This window comes from Peromyscus maniculatus, chromosome X (genome assembly GCF_049852395.1).
Source record: "Peromyscus maniculatus bairdii isolate BWxNUB_F1_BW_parent chromosome X, HU_Pman_BW_mat_3.1, whole genome shotgun sequence".
Taxonomy (NCBI): Eukaryota; Metazoa; Chordata; class Mammalia; order Rodentia; family Cricetidae; genus Peromyscus; species Peromyscus maniculatus.
The window spans coordinates 73,561,606-73,573,989 of NC_134875.1; the positions used below are offsets into that span (position 1 = coordinate 73,561,606).

Here is a 12,384-nt window from a genome sequence, read left to right on the forward strand (position 1 = left end):
TTTTCAAAGATAAATTTTATATATTGTAAAATGTACAGACTTTTGTCATTTAAATATGTTCTTAAAATTACATATACTTAGGTAATTAAAAACCTACCACTCCCACTCTGAGGCAACCACTCTTCTGATTTTTTTAGTCATAAATTAATTTAGCTTGTCCTTGAATGTCCTATTAATAGAATTATACAATATATATTCTTTGTGGCTTAGACTTTCATTCAGAATAAAAATTTTGAGATTGATCTAGATCAATTGCTGTTGTTTGTATCAATATCTTACCCTGTTACATTGCTAAAATGTGTATATCCTGTGGATATAGCATAGCTTGTTTACACATTTTCATGTTGATGATATTATCACTCTGGGCCTTTTAATGTGATGAAAAGATTTTTTTTGGGGAAAAATTTTTTTTTACTTATGTAATAATTTGGGAGTACAATTTTTCTCTTATGTAATCATTTAGGAGTACAATTGCTGGATCTTTGGATAATTGTATCATTTTTTTTTAGGAAGATGCCATATATCTTTGAAAGTTTAATCAACTTAAACACACCATCCCATCAGTGCCCAGTGTTGTGACTCTTAACTATTCTAATGGATCAATACTGGAACTCATTATGCTGGTTATTTGATACTGGGTTTCCCTATGATCACTGAAGAAAACCCTGTGGAAGGCAAAGAATTTTTAAACTGTTATATCAGGAAAAGTTGCACTTGAGATCTGAGAATAGCCATTTGTAGCATGAATCTTAAAAGTTCTTATTATATTTTGGGGAACACAGCCATTTGCTTATACTTACTATTTTCTCTTATTTAAACAACCCAGTTATTGTGCTTTGGAACACTTGGGATGGCAATATTGGAAAATGCTAGGAGTTTAAAGGTCAAGGATGGCTTAGGTTATAAAGATCAGTGACTTGATTTTTATGTTCTTTATATTTTACTGTTACAGACGAAGCTACTATGGAGGAAACTGGGCCAGTTTCAGCTTTTCAGGACTGTTGTCCTGGCTAAAGGAATACCAGGTAAAATTGTTATCTGATATTGCAGATCACTCACTAGGTTGTATCTTGTATCAGTATCCATTCATTGAAGAGGTGTTTTTTTTCTGTCATATGAGATAGATACTTTATTTTCATACACTTACTTGACAAAAATAAGTACAGTTACCTTCTTACCTAATGCTTCATATGAATCATTCACAGAAATTTTACCAGTCATTGTAAAAATCTCACCTATTGTTAGTTGTTCTTTGTATTACTATATAAAAATAAAAACAGTGTACTATCAATTATTTGAAGAAAAAAACTTAATTTGAAATGTTCTCTGGTTTGTATGCTTATTTCTATCAGGTGGCAGAAGCACTTAAAGGAAAAGAAAGAGGAAAAAAATTGAAGTTCAGAAATTGTTTTTCCTATGGTAGCTTCTTGTTACTACAACTGTTGAGTACCCATCATAAAAAAGTTTTAGAGCAAACTGGCAGTGTGGTGTAAAGATTTAGTCATGCTATGTAGTTTAACATTTTTTATAAGACACGTTTTATATAGATGGGCATATGCGGCTTGAAATGTAACTTATGCTGAGAACATCTTACATGAATTCAGACCCTGTTCTCTCTCAAATTAGCTGAGAAGGTTGGGAATAGAGAATGATACTAGTTCAGGAATCTGTATTCAGTTAGCTAAAAATTATTACACATTTACACCACTCCATTACTCTACTAAGCATGGTACTTGCTTTCATTGATTCAATGGAATATATCAGCAGTAGCTCTCCTGATGACAAAAACATGGGTGATAAAACTTCAGTGATATTATTGTTTAAATACCATTGCATAAAAATAAGTATGGCCCACTGGAAAACATGCAGAGAGTGAGAGACCTTGAAATGCCCAGCCTCCATATCATATCCCGCCCATCAAAGCTCAAGGATTTATGTAGAAGATGGAACAGAAGAATTATAAGAGCCAGAGGTGGTAGATGACTTCAAGGAAGTAGCATTTTCCAAACACAGCAGGGTCTCATAGACACCAAATTTTATGCAGTTTTCCTCTGCCTCCTTTGAAGCTGGCATACTGTTGGAGTCAATTCAGTTACTCTGAAGCATTGAATCCTATTGTGATAAAAATAAAAACATGCCGGGCAGTGGTGGTGCACGCCTTTAATCCCAGCACTTGGGAGGTAGAGCCAGGTGGGTCTCTGTGAGTTCGAGGCCAGCCTGGTCTACAGAGCGAGATCCAGGATAGGCACCAAACCCTGTCTCGAAAAACTAAAATAAAAATAAAAACATAATTTTAAGACAAGATATATTTTTTTGGGAAATTTTAATTTCAGATCTTTCAATTTAGTTAAAACTCCTTTTCTGTGTTTTGTTTAGGAAAACAGTGATGTTGTGACTGAAAATTCAACATGGCAAGAACAAATACTTGAAAACGAGGAAGCTATTCTTCTTAGTAGCAAGGATAAGACAATTCAACATGTAGAAGTATTTTGTTATGCCAGGTATGAAAATTATTTATATAGCATTAAGTAAGATAGTAGCTGTGGTGTTATTCTAATTGTACTGAAATGTGATTTTGATTATATGTTAATAAATAAAGTTGCCCGGGGGTCAGAGCTATTAGAGCCATAGCAAAGGTGTGGTGGTGGTGGTGGCACATGCCTTTAATCCCAGCACTTGGTAGAAGAGCTAGATAGATCTCTGTGTGTTCAGGGATACAGCCAGCATTGGAGACATACGCCTTTAAGACCTGGAGGGCTGTATATACAGACAGTGAAGAGGCAGTCACGTGTTTGGGTTTACAACCAATGAGAAGGCAGAACAAAAAGACTATATGAAAAGACATACACACAGCAAGTAATTCTCTTTCGGAGAGCTAGGACCACCGCAGGAGGAAGGGTGAGATTTTAGCTCTGAGCTCTGACCTCTTGGCTTTCTCTTTTACATTGGTTCTGTGTTTCTTATTTAATAAGACGGTTGGTTACATCTACAAATAGCTCTTTTCCCCTTTTCACACTTCTTCAGGAAAATTGAGTAACAAGGATGTTGCTATGGTAAAATCAATACATTGGTTTTCTTTCTTTTTTTAGCTATTGCTTTCAGTGTTCTGTATTTTTGAAATAATAACATCTAACAATGCCATACATTTCATTTTCTCTTTGTGACAATCCTGTGTTACAGTAGGGCTGTGCTGGTTAGTTTGTCAACTTCACACTAGCTATGGTCATCTAGGGAGGGTTAACTTCAACTGAGAAAATCCCACTAGGCCTGTAGGCAAGTCTGTGGGGACATTTTGTTAATTAGTGATTGATATAGGGTTAGTGTCACCCTGGGGCATTTGGTCCTGTAATAAGAAAGTAGGCTGGCAGCTCGAGATGGCTCAGAAGTTAAAAGCACTTGCTGCTCTTGCAGAGCACCCAGCTTTTATTCCTAGCAATAACATGGTGGTTCACAGCGATCCACAACTCCAGTTCTAGGAGCTCCGATGCCCTCTTCTTGCTTCTTTGGACACCAAGCATGCATGTGGTATACATGCAGGCAAAATACGCATACACATAAAATAAAATAATTTTTTAAGAAAAATCAAAGAACGTAGAAAAATGGCATTCTTTTATACACTGCTTTATAAATGTGGCCTAGCCACTCTGGAATTCAATATGGATGCTTCTCAAATAAACTAGCAATAGATCTCCCATATTTAAATTAGCTTTCTTTTCTTAATGTTCAGTTGTTTGAGTTTGTTGTATATATTATTCAGTAACCCTCTGTCAGAAATATAGCTAGCAAAGGCTTTCTTCTGTTTGGTGGGCTGCTTCTTCATTTGATTGACAGTTTCTTTTGTTATACACAAGCCTTTTAGCTTTGTACATTCCCATTCCCCATTGTGAGAGGCTGCTGTCTCTTACCCTATTGGTCAATGAGATAGAACAGTTGGAACAGTCCCTTCTTTTATTTTTACTCTTTTTTTTTAATGTTTGGTACTGAATCTTTTTATGTTGCTTAGGCTAGCCTCTAGCTCCTGTCCGTGCTCATGCCTCAACCTCCCAGAGTGATGAGAAGACAGATGTGCACCCCTCCCTGTGTTTACACAATGATGGGGATCAAACACATTGCTTTGTGCAAGCTATGCAGACACTCTACCAACTGAGCTACATCCCCATCCCTGTTTTTTGATTTTAGTGTGAATTTCACTGATGGCTGATTTTGTATATCATTTCCTGTACTTAGTTGTCATTCATTTGTCTTTGGGGTGAAGTGTCTGTTGATTCATGTTTTTTACATCTTTTTAAATAGAATTCATTTTTTTTCTTGTTGACTGCAGAATTCTTTTTCTAGGTATTTGTTCTTTGTTAACGGTGTAGTTTAAAAATACTTTCCCCTGAACTGTGACTTGTCTTTTCATCCTCTTTAAACAGGATATTTTGTAGAGCAAGTTTTACAAATTTTAACGAGCTGCCATTTCTTCCTTTTTCCTTCAGTGTATTATGTTTTTGGCATCAAGTCTGAGATCTCTTTACTTGGATGTACTTCCAGAAGATTTTGTCTTGTTGAAAAGTACTTCCTATAGTTAAATATTATACATTTTAGTCTGTGACCCACTTTGAGTTATTTTTTTGTATGTGACATGAGAATTAGGTAGATATTCTCCCCACTCCCTAACCTCAGGACATCATTTGCTTCAGCATCACACTCTAGGGAGTATGAAGATTATTTTGTCAGAGTTTTATCCCGAGTGCTGCCTCTTTGAACCTCCTAATGCTTTTGCTGTTCAAAGGTATTTTTTTTCCTTTAAGTTATCTTCTGCAGTTAAACAACTGATTAATGAAAGGGAAGACAAATAACACATCTGCAGTTGTTGGTTTTTATTTTTGTAGCAGTCACTATAGCCCTCTGTAATATATCATATTACATTTTTTTTATTCTGTGCTGAAGCTATGGCCATGATTTGTTACAAATGGATAAACTGAAGTTCAGTGAGACACAGTTACTGTAGAACTAGGGTTTCAACTCATAGTTCTCTACATCAGAAGCTGTGCTATTTCTATTGTACCTCTTTTCAATTTGGTTTTGGTTTTTGTGAGAGAGGACAGGACCTTGTTATACTGCCCAGGCTTGAGCTTGAACTCGTGAGGACATACGGTATTCTAGCATCCTTGATTTGTTGAGATTGTAGTCTATGTGCTTGGGAATATTTCTTAGTTTATATGGGAGCAGTAAAGTAACCATTATTTCTATCTTTAAATCTTGTACAGATTAGGAGAAGGCACACAACATTAATTATTCCCACTTGGGTCACACAAATGCAGATAATTCTTAGACAAAAAATTATTGCATGTTAATTTCATACTTGTGTTTTTTCTTTAGTAAGAAAGTATTTTTTTTAATTAATTTAATATCTGTGGGTGTGTATGTTTGTGTAAATATATGCTCACATGCATGTGTGTGGAAGTCAGAGAAGATCTTGCTAGAATCAGTTTTCTCTTTTCTACCATGTGATTCCTGGGATCAAGCTCAGGTTGTCACAATTGGAGGCAAATACCTTTGCTCACTGAGCCTAGGAAGAGGAAATTTTATTGTTCTAAACATATGTCATTTTTGAATATTAATGACTAATAATTCCCCCTTTTTGATATAAAGTTAAACCAGAATAAAAATGTGCTTCTAAAATTAAAATGAACCAACTTTTTAGTGGATTGATATATCAAATATGAAGCTTTTATTGTAACAGGAATTTGAAATTCTTCTTCATTTTGAACTCCAAAAAACATGAACAGTAAACTTCTTGAACAATATTAGCTGTTGCATTAGTCCAATAAGAAGAATGAAATAAAAAAAAATCAATGTAGTATATGCTGCATTTTTGCAGTTTAGAGGAAGTTGTTTATTATTGTATACAGTAAGTTTGTTTTAGGCTGTGAAAGTATGCCAATTAAAAGTTGTTGGAACAAGTAGACAGATGGGAGTGTATCAGGTAGGTCGACAGGTCGACAGAGGATTTGTAGCTTGTTTAGCTTGTGCATGTTGGAGTACTAAAGGTGCACAAAATTTTAGCTTTCCATCCAGAGTCTGTAGATGCTTACTAGCTAGATGGCTGCCATGATTCCAGACAAGTTCTCACACAACTAAAACCTCTATACAGGAAAGGAAATGGAAGATTATAGATATAATTTTATATGTATAATTATATTTTATTTATATAAATAAATATATTATAATTTATAATCATAGATTAAATAAAGTCTCTACAAAGAGCTTTCAAAGGATTCTACTTCAACTTTTTTGATAAAATTAAAGTACATGCACACTTTTAAATCCATCATATCAAAAAGGAAATGAAGTTACAAAGTATAATTTTGATTGGTCATGATTTATTCCTAGGGCTGGTTATCGTCTGCCTGATAAATTGTCATAAGCTCAGTTTATCTCATAGTAAGCAAAAAGGCTGTTATGGTTGAGTAGGGAACCAGTGTTACCTGCTGCTAATTCATGAAGTTTTGTTTTGATAAATGTAAGGAAAGGTTGATATTTCAGCTGTATTCTATAATGTGTAAAACCATTTAAGTTGATAACAACTAGAGAAATTTCTACAATATATTACATTGTAGAAAATCAAAACTAATACAGTTTTATGGAACAGTTTGGGTAGTCTGTTTTCTGTAACTCTTTTGAGTAGTCATGGAATATTTATATATTTTTAGGCGTAAACAACTGGAAAGCAGCATAATACACTATGCAAATAAAAAATGAATGGTCTTAGAACAAAGTGTATGTATCAAATAAAAGAACACAATTTCTATAATATGATATATTAGGAAAGAAAATGTACAAAAGGTGAAAAATAATGAACTGTAGTTGGCATTTTTTTAGGCCACCAGCAAGCTTTCCAAATAAAGACAAGAGACTTATTATTAATTATGAATTCTCAGCCTTAGCTTAGGCTTCACCCATGAGCTCCTTTAACTTAACTTGACCTGTTCCTATTTATCTACATTTTGCCTTTGTGGCTTTTTACCTTTTTTTCATTCTATATGCACTACTTTCCTCTTTCCTTCTTGTCTGTCTGTCTGGCCCCTGGCATCTCCCTGTTGTCTCCTTTTCTTTCTCTAGAGGCTAAACTCTTCCCCTACTTACTATCCCTGCCTGGAAGTTCAGCTATTTAGCTTTTTATTAGAACAATCAGGTTGGCAAGCAAGTTAAAGTGCAACACATCTTTACATAATAAACAAATGCAACATATCTATTCATAATTAAACATATATTCCACAACATAAACATATGAAACACATCTTTACATAGTTAAATATTCCACAACATCTACAAATGCAACACATCTTTACATAGTTAAACAAATGCAACATATCTTCACATGGTTAAATAAATACTCTGCAACATTTCCCCCTTTTGTCTAAATAAAAAGAAAGGTTTTAGCTTTAACATAGACTATACAATAAGAAAACTTACAAAATAAAAATTACATTTACAATATCCAGTCCATTTGCATTTGGCAAATTCAGAGAAAACACTGCATTATCTATCCAATCACGGTGAGTCCAAAGTTGTGTGCCTAATTTACTTTCTACCCTAACTTGTATTACCAACCCAAAACTATCTTAGACCTCAAAACATTTTTCTTAGATAAACCACTTAAAGTTTTATATTTCTCAACATTATAAACTTTACATCTCTTATATAAGTTTCTTTTCTGAATTTTGTAACAAGGAAAACTGTAACTATAACTATCTCTTCTTCAACTCCCTCAGAGACCTGAGAAGGAAATAATATTACCTGAGTAAACAGGAAGTACACAGAATAAGCATCTTCCAAAACTATAGAAATGACAGAAACAGCTGGCTGCTAGGACAGTTACCCAAGGTTTCTTTGCAACATTAGGACATCCATCTTTTGCCTACAGGCCTAGAATATCTGACAGACTTTTCTGTGAAGTAGGAATTTTGAAAGACTGTCCTACCTTGTTTTGGCAAAGCTTGGCAGTTGCCTTCTTTTGTGTCCTAATTGTCCAATTTGTACTGCATACTGTCAGCAGTCAAGGCAAAGGGCACTTTCTGGCCCAAATGGCTAGCTTTGCCACAAAGAAGTGAAATCCTTATGGAGGTTCTTCAACACCCATCATCCTTTTATGAAGTAGACTGGTGCTGCCAGGAGCAGATATTGTCTCATTGTCATGAAAAGCCTAGGTTATTAAATATCTTAAATACCATACTCTGTAGGTCTTTGAAACATTTGAAGATTACCTGTCTATCTAAAATGTATCTGTTTAACCTTGAAAACATACCTAACATTACTACAAGTTTGATTGTTATAGAGAGGACTAACTACTAACCTGCATTTTTAAATTATCTTAAACTATTTGTAGTAATAGCTTTCAAGGGCTAGAATTTTATATTACATTTTTAAATGAGCTGCTTAGGTGCAATACCTTAAACAAGAGTAGAAACATTATTACAGTATAACACAAATAAACTTAAATTTGTATCATTATGCAAAACCCACACCAATGTAAAATATTTAAGATAATTAGTTATCTTTTTATCCTATATTCCTATATCCCCACTAAATGATGACAAACATCCATAATACATTGAATGGCCAAAAATACCCACCCCACCTCTTGGGAATATGGACATTGTGTTCTCTAGCCTGCTTCCTGTTGTCTGGAGGCAACCACATCCCTAGGGGACCCTGAGAAAATTGAGATAATAGTCATGACCTAAGAAAACTAGCTATAACATTTGTTGTCCCATCTCTGTGTAATAGGAAAGTACAAGGCTTATCTGAAATCCTGGCTAGAATAGACTATGAGGCTGGACCATCTTAGCTAGCAGCTTTGAAGCTGTTCTAAATACAGAACTCTGAGGAAACTACAACAGAGGCACTCTGAAAGGCTGGATCACCTGGGCTACCTATTTTCGTTAGTATCTGGTATCCTTGCTCTGAACACACAGACTTTCAAAGGTAATATACATATGTGTATTAACACAAGTATGGACTGTGCATTGTATACAAGCCAGCCAAAGATTTTTGTTTGTTTGTTTGTTTGTTTGTTTTATGTTTGAGCAGGTAAAAGACTTCTGTCAGCTTTACAAGTTTGTTTGGACTGTATAGCCAAACCTTGAGCCATGTCATATGAAAGTACGGCATGTAATAATAAGTCATGAGAACTATACTGTAGCCGATAGGATTTATCATGTCTTGTCCAGTCTCAGAGCTGTTCCCATATCAAAGGATCAGCATATGTGTCACCTATCTTGTAGTTTTTCTAGGTTTATTTCTTTATGTCTGTGGCCAGGATTTTCATTGGGTCTCCCCCAATCAAATCTGGTTTCTGTTAACTTTGAAGGAATCCACAGCCTTTCATTTCCTGTGAAAAGAAAAGCATAACCTCTCCTCCAACACAATGCATTTTCTGTATTCCATTTTAAAGTTAAGATATCCCTAAAGTGTCTAGGCTGGTTTAATTCAGAAATTCCTTTTACAATCCTATGTCTTTGGGCAATTGTCATTCGCTCATCAGCATTCAAAAATTCAAAGTCAACAAAGCACCATATAGGATCCAGACTGCCTGTGTATTTCCCATCTTTATGTGGCTTATTTATTTTATATTACATTACCTTTTCTTTAAAGACTTTATTTTTAAAACTATTTATTTTTTCTATGACTGTCTATACCCCTTTTCTTTTCTTTCTTAAGCATCTACATACACTGTAACCTGTTTAACTTGACCTGTTTTACTGTGTACATGTAGTACTCTCTGACCATGTGAGCTAAACCTTAAACTGCTAAGCAAGTGGCAGTTAGGCCTCTGCCATGTGGCTCTGGTGGTTGGCCCTGCTTCCTCCCTGGGGGTCTGTGAGAACTGAGCCTTAAGGCTGCCCTGCCAAGAACTGCATTTAACATCCCCAGCTCTAGGAAGTTGGTGCCCACACTGTGACAGGCATTTTACTTAGCTTGCTGTTTCTACTTAGCATGCTGACTGCTCAAGTGCTCTGCTGCACAGCAGTGCCTCTTAAAAGAGCCATATTCTTTTTTTATTTTTTCAGCTTTCTCAGGTCCTGTTTGAAAATTTGCACCTCAACTTGGGTGCCATTTGTAGTTAGAATTTTCTTTGGGCTGCCAACCAGCTTCCCAAATAAAAACACAGAGACTTATTATTAATTATGAATTCTGGCCCTTGGCTTAGGCTTGTCCCACCGGCTATTTTAACTTAATTTAACCTGTTCTTATTCTACATTTTGCCTTGGGGCTTTTTACCTTTCTTTCATTCTGCATGTCCTACTTTCCTACTTCCTCCATGTCTGTCTGGCTTGCCCTTGTCATCTTCTTTATTTCTCTAGAGCCTAAATTCCTGCTCCTACTTATTTTCCCAACCCAGAAGTTCTGCGTATACTTCCTCCCTACTAATGACCATTTTGCTTTTTACTAGACCACTCAGGTACCTTAAGTAGGCAAGGTAAAACAGCAGCACATCTTTACAAAATTAAATAAATGCAACACATCTTTACATAGTCAAACAAATATTATACAATGTAAACAAATGCAACACATCTTTTCACAGTAAAACAAATATTCTGCAACATAAACAAATGCAACACATCCTTGTATAGTTATACAAATATTCTGTAACAGTGAACACCTGTGCTGAATAAAGTAGCCAGTTAGTTGCCAGGGTTTTTTGTTTTGTTTTTTTTTTTTCAATTTAGAGAACTTTCAGATAAAAAATACTGAACACTGCGATTAGCCAAAACCAAAGTCTATCTCATTGTACTTCTGGACAATCAGAATAGCCATTCTAAAGCTATGGATGTTTATACTTTTTTTGCATTTCTTTATTTGATATATGTATGTATGTATGTATATGTATATATGTATATATATATATATATATATATATATATAAAATTAAGAAATTTTCTGTTCATTTTACATTCCAGCCAAAGATTCCCTCCCCTTCCTCCTCCCACTCCCCAGCCTTATCCCATCCCACCTCCCATTCCCACCTCGTCCAGGGTGAGTCTTCCTCTTGTGGTAAGTCAGCAAAGCCTGATATACTCAGTTGAGGCAGGTCCAAGCACCTTCCCCTGCACCAAGGCTGTATAAAGTGTCCCACCATAGACATTGGGCTCCAAAAAGCCCATTGATCCCCTAGAAATGGGTCCTGATCTCACTGCCAGGGGGCCCCTTAAGCAGATCAAACTATATAACTGTCTTGCCTATGCAGAGGGCCTAGTCCAGTCCCATGGAGCCTCTACAGTTATTGGTCCACAGTTCATGAGTTCCCACTAGTTTGGCTTGGTTGTCTCTGTAGGTTTCCTCATCATGGTCTTGCTGTCCTTTGCTCATAGAATCCTTCTCTCTCTTCGACTGGACTCCTGGAATTTGGCATGGTGCTTGGATGTGAGTCTCTGCATCTGTTTCTATCAGTTACTGGATGAAGGCTCTTTGATAACAATTAGGGTAGTCACTAATCTCATTACTGCGGTAGGCTAGTTTAGGCACCCTCTCCGCTATTGCTAGTAGTCTAAGGTGGGGTCATCCATGTGTATTCTTGGGAACTTCCCTAGCACCAGGTTTCTCCCTGTCCCCATGATGTCTCCATCTATACTGGTATCTCTTTTATTGCTCAGTCCCTATTGGTGAAATTATTAAGGCCACTCCACATAGTTAAAAGGAGATTTATTTAATGGCGTAACTTACAAATGAAGGAATAGGTAGGTTGAGGGTTCTGGGAAAGACGCAGCAGTAGTTCGGCGATGTTCTCTGGAGAACTCTCCTCCGTCCACCTCTAGTGTCCGGGCTCCCAGCAGCAAGAGAGCACGGCAAGTCCCAATCTTGGGTCTTCAGGCCCTCTCTTGGCCCTGCCTTGTGGGCGTGATAGTTACCAAAACCTCAATGGGGGTTGGAACTTGCAGACTGAAGTTGGAATGGCTACCCACTACAGTCCCTATTCCAGCTTGACCCTCCCATTTTCTTATGTTGTTATCCCCCATCTCCTACCCTCCATTGTCCCACCTTACTCCCAGTCTACTCATGGATCCATTTCCCCTTCCCAGGGCAATCCATGTGTCCCTCTTGGGGTTCTCCTTGTTAGCTAGTCTCTCTGGAGCTGTGGGCTGTAGTCCAGTTATCCTTTGCCTTTCATCTAGTATCCGATTATGAGTGAATACATACCATGATTGTCCTGAATCTGGGTTACCTCACTCAGGATATTTTCCGTTTTCATCCATTTGCCTGCAAATTTTATGATGTCACTATTTTTTATGGCTGAGTAGTGTTCCATTGTGTATATGTGCCACATTTTCTTTATCCTTTCCTTGGTTGAAGGGCATCTGGGTAGTTTGCAGGTTCTGACAATTATGAACAACGGTG

At 36.4% G+C, this 12,384-nt stretch overlaps 1 protein-coding gene across 1 annotated transcript in view; it reads left to right on the forward strand.

Moving 5' to 3' along the window:
- The window catches only part of Chm (CHM Rab escort protein), a 160,514-nt gene that overhangs the window by 53,842 nt on the left and 94,288 nt on the right, over positions 1 to 12,384 (forward strand). The window contains exons 3-4 of the mRNA XM_006991157.4: positions 953 to 1,025; positions 2,377 to 2,501. Of these exons, the coding sequence (XP_006991219.1) occupies positions 953 to 1,025; positions 2,377 to 2,501 (198 nt within the window). The remainder of the gene's footprint in view (positions 1 to 952; positions 1,026 to 2,376; positions 2,502 to 12,384) is intronic.